Source organism: Coffea eugenioides, chromosome 6 (assembly GCF_003713205.1).
Source record: "Coffea eugenioides isolate CCC68of chromosome 6, Ceug_1.0, whole genome shotgun sequence".
Classification (NCBI taxonomy): domain Eukaryota; kingdom Viridiplantae; phylum Streptophyta; class Magnoliopsida; order Gentianales; family Rubiaceae; genus Coffea; species Coffea eugenioides.
The window spans coordinates 13,822,486-13,838,900 of record NC_040040.1 but is presented as its reverse complement, the minus strand read 5'-3'; the positions used below and the strand labels follow the sequence as shown (position 1 = coordinate 13,838,900).

Sequence of the window (16,415 nt, the reverse complement as noted above, 5' to 3'; positions counted from 1 at the left end):
TCTAGAATTTGCAGAAGATGAGGATATCTTTGCAACTGCTGGTTCAACTGTACCACAAGGTGACTTGAATGAGCAGCAGCAAGGAGGAGACCAATCAAATCAGCAAACTGATGACTTGAACGAGCAGCAGCAACAACATCAGGAAGCACAATGTGAGGAGTCCACAGCACAAGTTACAAGTTGTAGATTACCTGATATTGGGATGGTCATTACTTGGATTGAAATTTTGACCCAAAAAAAAAATTACTGGGATTGAAATTAAATTTTTTTTTTTTTTTTTTTGTAATTTCCAGTTCAAAGTTTACATAAGTTAAGAGTGATGGAAAACTCTAAACCGTTGATTGAAGAGTGACACATGACTCCTTACAGCTTAACCCTAGTACTACCCACACCATTGCAAAGAAATTAATGGGCACTTTTTACCTGGCAAATAAGTAATTAAAATTGAGAAAAATGAATATATTGATTTTGGGAGGGGATAACTCCACACCCTATCAATTAATTTAGATCAAAACTCTAAAAGTTAGCATTAAATTTTTAGTGGTTAATAGTATTACTTGCAACATCTTGCAATTCTAAATTTACACTCCAAAATTACTCCAACACTTGGTCTTGTGGCGATTAAATCTTGGAGAAAGTGATATTGTTTAAACAAGGATCAATCAATATAATGAAAATTCTGGGGATATAGTGGCAAAAGCCAGGCGCTGGTATGCACCTTTAATTGCGTAAACTGCAACTTTCTTGCTCAATTATTTTGATAAGCAATGAGAATTAAGATCATGGTGATTCAAACGCCATAGTGAAGACGCTTTTCAAGACGGCGAGGTTTTTCTTGAACTTGCAACAGAAATGGTCGAGGAGGAGAAATTTGCCAGCAAGTGCATTAATCAAATTTGACGGTATCTCATCAATTAAGTACTGCAGGCTATCTATTTTGAGTTTTGGAACCAAACTTTAATTGAAGAACATGGTCAAATTAATCGGCAAAACATTCTGCACTCGATTTTTGATGGGTGTATTGGGTGACTTCCTTTTGCAAATCCACATATGTTATCATATTGGCAATTTGGTATTAATGGTGTGAAGTTAGTATGAAAAGAAAATATCAAATTTGCCACTTCCACTGATATTGCATAATTTGGGTGTATCTATGTACATATAACAGGAAAAAGGAGACCAACATGACTGAATATTTTCTGCCAATTTTTCTTTCTTCTCTTTTTCCTCCCCATTTAAGGATTTCAACAAAAAGAAAACCTTATCGTTATGTTATCTTCTATTTAGTCGTTAATCTTTAATTGCACCATTTAATGTCCTTTCATAGATGTTTCGAGTCAATTGAGTCCTTTTTTGTAAAAAGCTCACTTCGTTATTACACCCAAAAGATCCTAAATATACGTTGACACAAAACTTCTGTTCTGCTATTGAATATTTTCCTTTTCAAAAAAAAAAAATTATATGACTAAACAATGTAGAACAACGCAATGAGCAACGTATAGATCATCAAATTTTTATCACTATAATGTATTAGTTTTGAGCACTTTCATAAAGTTTAATTTCTCGAGTATTAATTAGTTGAAAAAAGTGAAAGGTTCAATCCAATAGTGGTTTTTGATTGTATTGTGGTAGCAAATTAATTAGTGGAATAAACTGAGGACTTAACAGAAATTTTCAAAAGTTTTAGCATTTACTGAATCTTTTGGAACACTTTAGGAGTTTCAAAAGTAAATTTCACAAAATGAGAGAATCTATGGGGGGTCAAGTAAACTATCGGACTTGGGGCGAAAAGCTCCTTTTCTTCCCTCTCATTGAGCTTCGGTTTATGGTCCAGAAAAAATGCAAATGTTTCATCATACAAAATGAAAGAAACAAGCAAGTGTAACTAGAAGATAACGCATAAAATTAGTCATAAATTTTACTCCAAAGGAAAAGAAAATGGTAACTGAAGAAAAAGAAAAAGTTAAAACCATCATGTTCCACTCCAAAGAAAAAGAAAATGGCAAGTTAATTTTGGAAGGAAAAAAGAAATGTTTTTTAACAAGCCTGAAGATCATCATGTTCCAGTTTACATTGCTCATGTTTTTATATCGCCCGTCCCCACTCATATAGCTTTACTTTTCCTTCATCACCCACGAGTCAGAGCCAATATTGATAACTTAATCTAAATTCGGTTTACCAATCAACAAAATTATTATTTTCATAGTGGATATTTAATAAGCTAGCTGCTGCATTCTTGTTTTCAAGTCTACAATTTGACGAAGTACTCGTGTTTTTGTTCATATACCTGATGTGCCTTTGTCTAATGAGCACGCCGTGATCTTCAGGCTTTATATCATCTTCGTTTAAAACAATGTTTCCCATGTGCAATGCCAATGCATCTTCCTGCTAACCCTTTTCGGTATGGAAAGAAAGTTCCTCGAAGAAACCCAGCAAGGAAAAAGGAAACTAAAACTTGGGTTCCTCTCAGAAATCTTGAATTTTCCTGCTAGATTTTAGTCTGCAAAATTTGTGTGTGTGATTGGGGTAGAAAGATAGTCTAGTGCGGGAGTGTTTGTGGGCGTCAATGATGCATGTTAAATTGCGCAACGGATCATCAAGTTGTCTGCTTGAATGGTGAAGATGATGAAGAGAGGACAGAGGTTGTTTGGGTTTTAGGGCTTTTTTAATTTGATAAATTGTGATTTTGATTAAAGAGTTTTTATTTTACTTGGTTTTGGTTAAAGAGATTAAGTTTTTTGTCCGGATAATCGATTAATCAATTTAACATGGTCCGAGTTGGGTTGTTTGAGGGTTTGATTTATTAAGGGACACTTGGCAAAATTATAAGGAGTGAGACAGGATGTGAGACAGGGTGTGGTACAGAAGATCCGTTGCGCACCTTAGGAGTTTCAAAAGTAAATTTCACAAAATGAGAGAAACTAAGGGGGGTCAAGTAAACTATCGGACTTGGGGCGAAAAGCTCCTTTTCTTCCCTCTCATTGAGCTTCGGTCTATGGTCCAGAAAAAATGCAAATGTTTCATCATACAAAATGAAAGAAACAAGCAAGTGTAACTAGAAGACGACGCATAAAATTAGTCATAAATTTTACTCCAAAGGAAAAGAAAATGGTAACTCAAGAAAAAGAAAAAGTTAAAATCCAAATGAAACAAGCTAATGCACCATTAAAGTTTCAGAGGCTTTCACCAGATGTAATCTTATTTACTCATAAGTACAAGCTACAAAGTAGTAGCTCATACATAGATTTTGTAGCGTACATATTCCCATGGGAAATCTACTTATTTCTGGACATCCTTTTCGGCCTTCTGAAAGCTTTTAAAATTCAACTTCAAACCCTGAAAAATACGAAGAAAGTTGGAAATCAATTAGTACTTCAAGTCTAAGCAATTCCGTTAGATGAAGAAGAAATTTTTGGTCAAGACATAATAGGCTTACTGGTCATATTCAATGTTAACTTTTCCAGCATTTGGATCAGCAATGATAGCAAACGCTTCTTGGGAGAGATCAATTGTTCCTCTACACCCGGGGGGACAATAATCAACTATTTTAACCACAACACTGCCCCTGCATGGTTGAAGGACACCTTCGTTTGTACGTCCAGTGCATGTCACTCTGTAGTTTCTCCCACAGGCAGCCCTATTGTCCCAGATTGCATCACTTGCAGCTGCAATCATCACCCCATTGTCTTGGAAGCCATAACAAGAAGAGGCTGGTTTAACAAGGCAACAAAAGTACAACATTTGTGAGAAGAGAGGGTCATAATACTTTTGTCTAGCTAATATCACATGTTGCACTTTAAATTATAATAATGATAGTACTAAAGAGACCCCTTACGAAAATGCAGAGAGATTAAAGAAAACGATAAAATAACTAGGAATCATGCAAGGCGTATACAAATATATCTTAACTAGTTATCTCTGGAATTAAATGATGATGGAAAATCAAAAAGAGAGAATAACAGATTTGCAAAATCTTGTGCAGTGCATGATAGTACTGAAGAGAAACTTACGAACATAAGGTGGTGTATAGAAAGTTGCAGTCCCCGTAGCTGCATAGGAAACAGAAACAAGGCTTGCCGCCATGGCAATCATCATCAGAACTCGCATTGTGGCTCCCATTTTATTTTATTTTTTGGCTCTCTCCTAAAGGATTTAAACTCTTCAAGGTTTCACTTTGAGTTTGAACTTTCTTGAAGAGCTTGCTCGATGAGAAAACTGAGCAATGCCTCTGCCTTTTATAGGCGAAATGTTGAAGACATGGGGGTGTTGCCCATGTTTATGAGGACCTCAACCGAATAAATTCATTATTTAGGCCCCGTCAGGTTTTACTTTTCTTGATTCAAATCGTATTACTTGGTATAAACAATGAATTTTTGCTTTGATGGTCGGCGATAATTTATCTCCTGTAGCAGTAGGCATAGGGTCAATTTGTTGGCAAACAAAACTAAATCAATTAAGTTTAGAAATTATTGCTGTGAAAAATGGTTAGAACTTACAATCACAAGTTGGTTTTTTTTTTTTTGTTATTACAGTCAAAGTGTAATAGTCTTTTTTTTTAATGTAAATGGAAGAATTTGAATTTGAATTTGAATCTCTCATTTACACTCTGGTTTTCAAATCACCCAATCCCTCCATCTCCCAAAATGTAATAATATGCTTACCTGCATGGTTGTCCCTTATAGTAGTTACTCTGGCTCCCGAGAACTTTCTTTTGCAGTTTACACAGAGAAGGTTTCAATTTTTTCTTAATAATTATACTGAGATTATACCTCTTCTTTCAATATACTTTGGAGTTAAAAATGTTCTCTCTAATATGATTTATCATTCAAGAATTAGTGCCAAAGCTCAGAATTTGAGCTCCACACGATTATAATTACTTTCGCCCTAACTTTGACTGTTTCCCGTTACTGTTCCTTCTTGTCTTCCATTCTGGATAGCGGAGAGAGATATTGTGAATTAGTCCGTCAACGGTTATGTAGACCAATTACGTGGTAGAATTTTCTCCTGTCGAAGCATTTTCTGAGACGAAAAAATGACCAGACAATATTTTTCCTGTGCCGTGACACTAGGGGTATTGTACAGTTTAAAAAGACCGCAATCGATGAGGTTTAAGCGTCTCATGCACGGTATTGCTCTTTCCATTTTCTATGTGGCTATATTTACAAAAACGTGTAGTAGAGTAGACTGTTCTATATAAGAAATGTCAAACACTGGACAAATAATTTTTGAGAGGTTGATAAATGAATGGATGCCAAATAGCCATTTGCAAGTTTAGATTCTTTTTAAGTGAAGAAAAAGAGAGCCATAAGTGGTCAATGCAGTCCAAGAAATAAATACTGATCATATACAAGCACCTAAATAAATTTTTTTTAAAAAGAAAACCTTAATAAGAATGTTGCCATGTTTGTAGAAATATAAACTTTCCTTTAATTTTGTCTTAGCGATTCCCTGGAACGAAGAGGAGGAGATAACTCAAGGAAACATTGAGCTGAAATTTCGACTCAAATGTATTAGATTAGATCCAATTTATAGCTGTAACAGATAGATTAGCTGTAACAAAATCAGTTTGGCAAAGACTAGCAGTCATCCAGGAATATCACTTTTGACTCGTAACTCTCGGACTGCAGATTCGATGCTGTTTGTTGACAATGTGACCTTTATATCTTAGCAGCCAGGCACATTCCATGCTATCAAGTGTAAAGAAAGTCCATGCTTCGGAGTTAAGGAAATTAGGCCTGACTTTAAAAGTCAATATTTAAGCCAAAAAAAACCCCACCAAAAAAAAAAAAAAAAGGAAAGAGTTCAGATTACTTGCTAGGCTTTTTCACTTATCTATTACATCTCGACGTAAAAAATTGTATGAAAGCTTTAGCAAGTAATCTGAACTTTTTTACATCTCGATGACAATTTATTTATGATGAATTACAAGATGTTAATTAATTAACGAACTCGTACACAGTTCTGCGGGCAACTCCTGGTCCCAAATCTAACACGTCTTCCCTTAATCTGTTTTTGACTTTTAACCTTATTAGACATGTCATATTTTGCTAAACTTCTTCTATTCTCAACAAATGTGATTCTACGAACTTAGCCAGGAATCCTAGCTAGGAAAAGCAAAAATAATTTTACTGTAGTCCTCTTCCACTCGAATCTACAAGTTTGAATCACGAATATTATTGTGTAGTAGATGTGTGATTTTGTGCACCATCCTCACAGGAAATATCTGCCCTCGTAACAAATTGAAAAGACAGTTTCTAGTTCTTTATGTTGAATATTTGATATTCTTATCAAATAATGCACGCTACGGAACTTATGTCTTACGAGTAAGTATATAATAGACAACATATCACTCTCTATGGATATTTTATAAGGAAAAAAAAAACAAACAAAATCACCTTTAAAAATTTTCCCATTTTTAGTTTTTTTTGGGTAAGCTTTTCGAATTTACATCTATCATATCAATCTTGTCCAAATCTATGAGAGAAAGGCATAGTGAGAACATTCACAAAAGGGTGAGACTAATTGAATCCTATTGTTTGTGATCTGGGATTCATTTTTTTTGCTTCAAAAAAAAAAAAAAAAGAAGAGGAGGGAATCAGCGACATTTTCCACCTTTCAGGGCAGACTACAGTGCAGTCATTGGTGCTTATTGTTTAGGCGGTTTACACAGAATAGGCGCAGACATGCAGCCCATTTGATCCCATGATATATATATCTTCAACTGACTCATCGAACAGGCGAAGACCCAAGCCTGGAACACTCTACGCCATTGCTTTCCATGGATTCAATTCATTATTTCGACATAAAGGATGAAGAAAAAGCAGAACCGAGAGCTCACAATTCAAAAGTCTCTTTACAGCTGAAGAATCAACTTGTCAATGACGAAACAAACAACAAAACTCTACTACTGCAACTTATTGAGCCTCTTAACTAATATAGAGCCATTATAAAGATAGGACTGAGTGGTTAGTGGAATCCATTGGCGTTACATGCAAACATATGTATATCATGCATGTGTACGTAACATTTTGCTTGTGCTGTATACGTCTGTTATTAAGAATTATCAGCTGTATTACTTTATACTTAGCAATACTATGGGCTTCATGTGAGGCCTATAAATAACTAGTGAAATTATAAGACAAAGTGGCATACACAGCAGCCACTAAATGGCATCCCAATAACTGGTTTGGATGAACTTTAGTCTCACCCTTTTGTTTTGTTTGAAATTCATGTTACATCACAAATGATGTTTTGATTTTGAATGTAAAATTCAGCAATGTTAATCTCAATCATAGGATGGTAATTCGATAATAGAGGTTTGAGATTCTGGAATTTTCTTGGAAAATAGTTTATTTTTACGGGACTAAAATACTTAGTTCTGACTAATTGTCATAATTCTGAATCATCATAAAACATCAATCATGCACTGTTCATGGTACCAACTAGTATTATTAATCCTGTTGTATGATCAACCCAAAAAAGGTCTTTTCGTAGTTCCTTCATCTCTCAATTGATGCATCGAGCTGAAGGCCACCACGATGGCCTGTGAGTTTTGAGCCCATGTCAGCCTAGACAATTTGAATCCAATAAACTTTAGGCAAAGAACGACCCAAATGTCAATCGAGCCCAAATATCAATTCAGCCCATCAATGTGTCTGTTCGTTAGAAGTGTGTATTTTTTTTTTTTTATGCAGGGGCTAGTGGATATACAGACCCAACTAGATCAAGAGAGTGTTATGGCACAACTCTTAGATTTTTTTCGCTGCTGGTGAGGTTTGAACCCTCACAGCCTTGGTGGCCACTGAGCCATTGACCCAGTGGTTCGTTAGAAGTGTGTAGTTTGTACTTTATGTGCTAGTTCCGTGAGATGCTTCGGAAATTTCTCTATCCATTTGAGTGACAAATGGCTCTTTTTCTAACATAGACTGCATTGCCTAAAAAAAAAAAAACATAGACTGAATAAATTACTAGATATTGTGAAGTAGCTTAGCTCCAATTAAATAGGACAAAATCCAATGGAAAAACTCTTCTTTCTTTTTTTCCTTTTACTTTATCTCGATAACTTTGTCATTAAAACAATAAAGTATTGCAAAAGGCATCAATTTGTTGTTGTTGGATCTTCAATAGTCAAAAGTAGAATTGGCAGATCAAAAGAACTCTATCCTCAGCAAAGTCATACAAAGAGAACAGAGAAGCTAAATCTGATCCACAAAAAAATGAGCAACCAGGCACCATTCTTGAATCTACCAGCACACGTTGTCTCTGATATTTTGTCCAGATTACCACCCAAGACTATCATCCAATGCAAATCTGTTTGCAAATCATGGCTGAGTCTGCTATCTGAATCTGAATTCACTAATTTACACCTGCTAAGATCTCCTCCTTGCCTGATCATAAACAACCTCGATTACCATCCTTCAGATTTGAATTGCTTCAGTTTAGTTGAATTCGAAGATCAGCCTGATCACCATGATTTTCAATATGTTGCAGGAACAAAAATCAAGGCCCCAAAAGGGTGTGTCGTGGAAAATGGTGCGACTGCTACCATGGTTGGCTCCATCAATGGCTTAATCTGCTTGAACGAATTCGATCATAAACATGATGCTGTTTGCTTGTGGAATCCAATCATACGAGAATCCATCACTCTTCCGATCCATAGAGGGGGTAAGTTCATATCCAAATATAGTAAGTTATGGATTCGGATCAAGCTCTGAAACTAGAAAATACAAGGTGGTTAGGATTTTTCAAGAGCTAGAGAAGAAAACACGACGGATATTAAAGTCCAATTGCGATGTTTATACACTAGGGGAAGAAACAGAATCTTGGAGAAGAATTGGGCATGCCCCTTTCCTTTATAATAGTTGTCGCCCTCATGGTGTTTTCCTGAATGGTAATCTTCATTGGCTGATTGGTGATCAAGCTGGCTCTGAATTGATATCCTGCTTTGATCTTGAAACAGAGTTGTTTTCACCTTTCCCTGCTCCTCCAGAACTGAGCAAAGATTTCAATTTAGCTTGCTTGGGACTTTTTGCTGGCTGTCTGAGCTTGTGTGATAACACTTCTGATTATGAGATCGTCATTTGGGTGATGAAAGAATACGGAATCACCAAGCTCTGGACTAAAGAAATTGTTATAGACAAGGAGCCCGCTGATCTTGTCGGGCCATCTTTTGAAGTTGTTCGAGTGTTTAAAGTTTTTGAAGATGGGAATATCTTGCTTTTGTGGAGGGATGACATTTTACTTTCTTATGATTCTCGGAGGCAAATCTTGCATCAGTCTGGCGTTCATAAACTCATCAAGAAAATTGATGATCAGATGAATGAAGATGGCTACCCTTGCATAGAAGTAATGGAATACGTTCCAACCTTTCTTTCCCTCGAGAGTTTTGGGATCCAGATGATGGAAAGCATAAACTAGAATCTTGGTACAGATGTTGGCTCAACTTTGGAAGTTTCTCTTTCATTGGGATATTGTAAAAATACATCTTGTAGTACTACATCATGTATTGGGCAGAAACAATGATAAATGCTAGTGCAATTTATGCCCTGGTAGTGCAATAATAATAAAGAGAAGAAGAAGAAGAACTTCATTTTGATATCTCAAATATGGCATTGTCATCCTTGATTTTTGTTGGAAAATAATTATTTGCAGCTCCCTAATAATTAGTTCTGACTAATTCTCAGAATCATATGCCATCGTGAAGACAACCAATGCATTACTTTATAGCACCATGTGCTATTAATCTTTTTTGTACCTCTTAATCTGTTTGAATTGTAAATTATTTGAGATATTTTTAATGTAGCATTTTTTGTGATGTGATATATGTGAGATAAAAAGATAATTGAGAAGATAAAAAAAGTTTTGAAAATTGTAATGATGATGTAAGCAAATAAATTTTGATAAATAAACCACAATCCAAACGAAACCATAGTTATTGTGGTTGGTTAATGGGTTAAGCCATTCGAGGGAATCGATATACCTCAAAATTTGGCCATAGATACTATTCCTGCAAATTCTGATTCAACAGGCTGGCAAGTGGCAACTTCAAGTTACACGACTTAAAAAAGTACTCTAATTTACTTACCGAAGAATACGATGAAAGCCCCACGTGAGTTTTGAGCCAATCTCGCCCAAATGCAGAGTGTTTTACGCTCTTTGAATCCAAATATTTTAGACCGAGGTCAACACAAAACTCATGACTCGTGCCTATCTGACCCATCAATTTGTCTCCAGGGTTGAATTCCCCAAGAAGTTGCAACTTTTTTTCTTCTTCTTCTTTTAACAATGCCAAGAATTTGAAATTGAATTGCATTCATTGATGAACTCCCAAGAAGTTGAAACACTTTATTTTTTTTTTTTAATTTTTGTAGTGAGTTAGCACTTAATATTACGTTTTTGTTGCTCTTTTTAGGGAAGAAGATGCCTCCTTTCTTTGCAGCAATATTCTAGCAAATATCAACCTTTTGTGATTCGACAGTGAAGATGAACTGGACGACCGATGTATCATCCATCTATATCATTTTAAAAAAAAAAACGCAAGCTACAAATCTTGAGCCTCATTGTTCCACTAATGGTCTCACCTACTACACTAATTGATCCCAATGCTTCCGTCTTCCAAATCCATATCCCAACTTAACAGTATTTATGGATATCCCAATGCTTCCCTCTGTCAAATCCTCATCCCAATTTGCTTGGGCCCTTCTCATCTTTCTCTTCCAAATTGGATTTATCGTCCTAGTCTTCACTATTACCACCTCTCGTGCTCCCAGAGTTTCGACGACGACGACGGCAGACGACCAATTATCCTCAGCCACCCATCCGCAGCAGCAGCAACGACAGATACCGAAGGAACAGATTACTCGACAGCTGCTTGCTCCTCCTCCTCCTGATCAGCATCCTGATGTTGTTGACCAAGCACAATGTGAATATGGGAAGGTTTACGTATACGACGACCTTCCTCCAATTTTCAACAAGAAACTGCTGGAAAACTGCATTATAGACTCTCGTAAATCCCAATGCGAGGCGCTGTCCAACGGTGGATTTGGGCTTGAAGCCACTACCGCTCTCGCCGGCATTGTCCCGCCTGAGCTTGCTCGTGCTTGGTACCGGACCCACGTGTTCGCGAGCGACCTTATATTTCACAATCGGATTCTCAACTACAAGTGTAGAACCATGGAGCCGGAATCCGCTAAGGCATTCTACGTCCCATTTTATGCTGGACTAGCGGCCTCCAACATTTTATTCAGTGGCTACACTGCCAAAGAACGAGATGAACCCTTCTACACTTTCCTCGAATGGATCAAGAACCAGCATTATTGGAAGAGATCCAACGGTTCTGATCATTTCCTTACTGTGGGTCGAACTTCATGGGACTTGAAAGTTGAAACGGGTCCGTGATGATCAAGCCTGGGGGACAAGCTTCCTCCTCATGCCCTTGATGAGAAAAATGTTCAGTTTCACAATAGAAAGAAGCCTAGGGGATCCAATGGAAGTTACCGTACCCTATCCTACCGGATTTCATCCCCGGACCGTGACCGAAATTAAGCAATGGCAGGAATTTGTGCGAGGTAGAAAACGGACGAACCTCTTCACGTTTGTAGGGGGAAAGCGTGGATCTATAAAGAACGACTTCAGGGCTTTGCTGCTGGATCACTGTTACAACGAATCTGATTCGTGCAAAGCTATAGATTGTGCAAAGACAGCTTGCTTGGACAGCTCTACAGCGGTTCTTGAAATATTTCTGAGCTCAGACTTCTGTTTGCAGCCCAGAGGTGACTCGCATACGAGGAGCTAGGTCCACGTTTGATTGTATGCTGGCAGGTTCGATACCAGTTTTTTTTGGAAAGAAAGGATTGTGGGTCAGTACGTGTTGTTTATGTCCAGTGAATTGGAGCCTTTCTCGGTTTTTATACACAGGAATCGGGTAAGGAATGGGACTTCGATAAGGAAAGTATTGGAGGGATATAGTGGAGAAGCTATCAAGAGGATGAGGAACACGGTAATTAACATGATTCCAAGGATTTCGTACAGCTTTTCTGGAGGAAGACCTGGCAATCTCAAAGATGCGTTTGATATAGCTGTGGAGGAAATGCTAAGAAGAATAGTTTCAAATAAGCCAAGCCTTGAGGGACCATCATCATGAGTCACACAATCAATTTTGATATACCTACATCTCAAAGGTTGTTACTGGCTGTGAAGATGACAAGGAGTAGGGGAAAGTTTTTCCCTTTTTTTTGTGGGGGATGGGGGTGTGGGTGGGCTGGCGGTGTTCTCCAAAATATATACTTGATTGAATGGTGACTAACTTGTTCAATTGCTTTTCTGAGTTTAACCTGTAACTCATAGCCAATTTAAGGAAAGAATTCCTTGAATCTACCATACCACGTTATCCAGATTACTATAACCAAGACTTTCATCCAGTGCAAATGCGCTTATGATCAGATGAATGGAGTTGGCTATGTCGAAGAAAGCTACCCTTGCATAGGAGTAATGGAATATGCCCTCAAGCTTTCTTTCTCTCAGAACTTTGGGATCGAGATTGTTAAATGAATAAAGTAGAATTGGTATGCTCGCTCGAGTACTATTTGAAGTTTCTTTTTTCTTTGTGATATTTTTTAAAAATATTTTACCGATGTATCTTATAGCACTACTTGTTATATTGACGGGCACAAACAATGGCAAGTATTAGCTCACGTTATGCCCAAACTTTGCTCTTGGTATGAGTACGACGCGCCTGAATTTGTGTCTAATTAATGATGATATTCATTTTAATAGTCAACTTCTTGCAAGACTTTACATTTTTTTCAAGTGGTTAGCTAACTAGAATTTTGTAAAGTCTCAAGAAGAGAATACTCTTAAGACACTCTAGTAGTAGTGTTATATCACAAGACGATGTAACGAGCTTGGAAGTCTACAAAGACTACCTAAGCATGTGCGATAATAGTTTGGATTTTGAAGTTTCTATTTGGATAATGAAGGATTTTGGTATCAAGAATTCGTGGAGTAAAGAAATTGTCATCGACAAGAGCCATATAGATCGAGTTGGTTGCTACTATGAAGTAGTGCACATTGTCAAAATTTTCAAGGATGGATAAATCTTGTTGATGTGGGATGACTTTTATTTCCGTAAAAACAATAATCGGACAAAAACATTGAAAGATGTTGACATTATGTTAGGTTCATGAATAAAAACTTATATTTTATATTGATTCAAGAGTTGAAAAAAGAGCGATTAATATGTACCTAAAAATCCAATACCTAATAATTTAAGATTTTATGTCAGAGTTGAGTTTTGACTTATATATTGAACTTTTTGATAAACTCTTTCGAAATGTTTCTCCTTAACACACTAATGCACTCCTTGGGGTTGAAAATTCCAGCTTCGAAGTAATGGATTGTGCTCCAAGCTTTTTCCCGCTAAGGGAGCTTGGATCGGAGATGGTAAAAGATACATTCCAGAACATAAGGATCTCGTCCTGGATTGCTTCTTATATGCTTGACTTGGTTGCATTATGATCCTTCCTTTATAAATAATTTATTTGATGCATATTCCACCCTCTTGTCCTCTTTAATTAAATATCACAGGAATTGTATCATTTTGTGGTTTCCCAAAGCCACCAAAAAATTTCAAACCTGTTTACTAAATGTAATCTTACATTTTGGTATATTTATGCTAAGGTAGTATCTGAAGCATAAATTTTATAGTATATGAAAGTAGCTAGCTACTTATTTCTCTAAATACAAATTATTGGCCTTTTGAAGGCTCTTCAAACATGATCCACCTCAAAGTTCAAACCCTGCAACATACGAGTCAACAAAGTTGATTAAATTAGATTGCTGAAATTAAAATGAAAATTTGCTAAGATAAAACCCTTACTGTTCATAGTCTATGTTGACTTTTCCAGCATTTGGATCGGCAATGAGAGCAAATGCTTCTTGAGAGAGATCAAAGGTTGCTCGACAACCCGGAGGACAGTAATCAATTATTTGAACCACAACACTACCCCTACAAGGTTGTGCGATCCCTTCGCTATTAGTTCCAGTGCAAGTAACTCTATAGTTTCTTCCACAAGCTGCCCCGTTATCCCATAGTACGTTACTCGCAGCAGCTATCAACGGCAACGTCCCATTGACTCGGACGCCAATGCAAGCATTTGCTGGTTTATGACGAGAAGAGATTTCATGTATGTGAGATGGGTTTTCAGGTTAAAGTCATGCATGCTTCAATCTTGCAGCTTTCACAGGCTGCAGATTTCATGAAAGTTGTCTTGCATGCTTATAGGCTAGATACATTTCTAATTTTATTTTATATCTTTAAGCATTTTTAAAAATCATCCACAATTTTTCCCTTCAGTTGTAACATTAAAAGTTCTTTATTGAAAACACGAAGTTTTGTTTCTTTTCATTTCTTGGAAACATGCAGGAAATAATTTCATTAACCCCTTTCTAAGCTAGGGTTTTTAGTCAACTGTGGAAAAGGGTGTTAATTTATCGTGTTTCATACATGCCAATATAAGCACATAAACATATGGATGGATATCTATGTGATCGTTTGTGTATCATATCTAATCAATAGTATATCTTCCAAAGTGTTAAATTCCCATATAGAAAATGAAAATGAGAAAAGATGTTGCCTTTTTCAAATTCGCTAGTCTTGTGCTTTGAGTAATAATCGAAAGAAACACTTACGACTGTAGGGGGGTGTATAGAAAGTGGCTGTCCCCGGAATTGCATAAGCTACAGAAGCTAAACTTGCCACCATGCCAATAATAATCATGAGAACTCCCATCCTGGCTTCCATTTTCTTCTGTCTCAAAATGATTCGAATAGTAAACTTTGAGTTTGATCTCAATTTTGCACGCAGAATGGGAACCAGCCTTTTATAGCGAGGGGAAGAAGATATGACAACTGGACCATGTCGTAGTATTTTTGTAAAGTTTATATTATATATAAACTTAGTGTCAAATTTTCCACCATTTAGGCAATTAGGTGACTGTTTTTCCAAAGAAAGATGGAATTGCGTCGCTGACCTTTCAAATTTTCAGACTGCATTATTTCTCAGATCTTATCACATTCCCACTTTGTTAATTCAAGAAAACCTATTAGAAGTCAGAAGTATGTAGATTAATTAGACCATCCGCATAGGCAGAAATTTCTTCTGTACAAACATAAAAGCTGTTATTAGAAGTGCAAAACGGTCAAGATATTTGATTGTTCCCCAGGTTTTAGTGTCTCATCATGCACGGCATTGATCTTTCTGTCCATATCTCTATGTGCTAAATTGAGCTATCTCGTCTGCTATATAAGAGTAGATAATGGTGATCAATTTTGACGAGGAGGTGAATGATGATAGTTGACTGTTTTGAACTAAATAATAATAATAATAATAACAATTAAATGATAATTGACAGATAAAAAAGGAATCGATCAGAGTTTATTATGAGATCGTCTGAGTTGATTATTTATTTTTATTTTGAAAACTGATATTCACACAACCTTTTTAGATTTTTGGACACTTTTTAAAAGTATTTTACATCAAATGACAAGCATTTATGATGGGCATATCTAGTAGGAGTGTACGAGAAATTTTTTTTTTTTTTTTTTAAAAAGGCGTGTCAGAGGTAGCCGACCCCAAAATTTTGAAATTCCTAATTTGTGCCGGCCGTATACTTTTACTTTGACAAATTAAATTGCTATTCATCTTTGCTGCCAGATTTCATATCTAATCCTTGCCCGTAAACTTGATTATTAGTGATTTTTTTAATCACTCCATGTCCTTATCAATTTAGTAAATTATTTTTTATACATGACAATAATTAAAGATATTTAATAGGAGTAATTATCATTTCAAGCTGTATGGTATATATGTCCGTAATTTTCATGGAAAACTGTAAAGGGGGATGAGACCCGTCAATGGAATGCAAGGAAAAGATTAAAAAAAAATGCTTGAGAACAAGTTTCAGGTTAACGCACTGACCCGGAAATAATGAACCAAGCCCCTTCTGTTGCATAACCTTAAAAGCTATAACAAAGTCTTTAATAATAGTTGTGTATGAAAAATCTGTCATGAAGTTTGATTGTGTTGCTTCAGCTTAATTTTGCTGATGACATTAAGTTGTGCTTATAAGAAGGTCATTGCTATATATATATATATATGATAATGAATTAAATCATGGATGAGTTTCGTCAATTGTGATTTGGGCGTCGACCAGCATTAATTATTTTCATCAACATTAATTGTCGACGTACGTAATTTTTGTCAAAAAAAGGCCGCTCTGGGATGATTGAAGGGGAAATGTCTGTTGTGATGCCAATTCTAACTGCAATAAATTTATATGATTGGTCAAAGTTCTATACCCTTATGCTTTTGTGGATATTTTCAATCTGTTAATTTGTACTGTTTTTTCTTTGTACAT

At 36.3% G+C, this 16,415-nt stretch overlaps 4 protein-coding genes across 4 annotated transcripts; 3 read left to right on the top strand and 1 right to left on the bottom strand.

Annotated features, from left to right (window-relative positions):
- Window positions 1-3,116: 3,116 nt before the first annotated feature.
- Window positions 3,117-4,218, bottom strand: LOC113774704 (EG45-like domain containing protein). The gene is made up of 3 exons (XM_027319306.1): window positions 4,011-4,218; window positions 3,437-3,710; window positions 3,117-3,336 (listed from the first exon to the last, which is right to left on the bottom strand). The coding sequence occupies exons 1-3, from the start codon at window positions 4,117-4,119 to the stop codon at window positions 3,330-3,332; spliced, it is 390 nt and encodes a 129-aa protein (XP_027175107.1). The 5' UTR covers window positions 4,120-4,218; the 3' UTR covers window positions 3,117-3,329.
- Window positions 4,219-8,216: 3,998 nt separating this feature from the next.
- Window positions 8,217-9,417, top strand: LOC113773618 (F-box protein At3g07870-like). The gene is made up of 2 exons (XM_027318249.1): window positions 8,217-8,664; window positions 8,807-9,417. Exons 1-2 carry the CDS (start codon window positions 8,217-8,219, stop codon window positions 9,415-9,417), a joined length of 1,059 nt encoding a protein of 352 aa, XP_027174050.1.
- A 1,227-nt stretch (window positions 9,418-10,644) lies between these two features.
- Window positions 10,645-11,397, top strand: LOC113773617 (xyloglucan galactosyltransferase XLT2-like). The gene has a single exon (XM_027318248.1). The coding sequence runs from the start codon at window positions 10,645-10,647 to the stop codon at window positions 11,395-11,397; it is 753 nt and encodes a 250-aa protein (XP_027174049.1).
- Window positions 11,398-11,485: 88 nt separating this feature from the next.
- On the top strand, window positions 11,486-12,142 carry LOC113773615 (xyloglucan galactosyltransferase XLT2-like). Its single transcript, XM_027318247.1, has 2 exons — window positions 11,486-11,771; window positions 11,847-12,142. The coding sequence occupies exons 1-2, from the start codon at window positions 11,486-11,488 to the stop codon at window positions 12,140-12,142; spliced, it is 582 nt and encodes a 193-aa protein (XP_027174048.1).
- The last annotated feature ends 4,273 nt before the right edge of the window (window positions 12,143-16,415 follow it).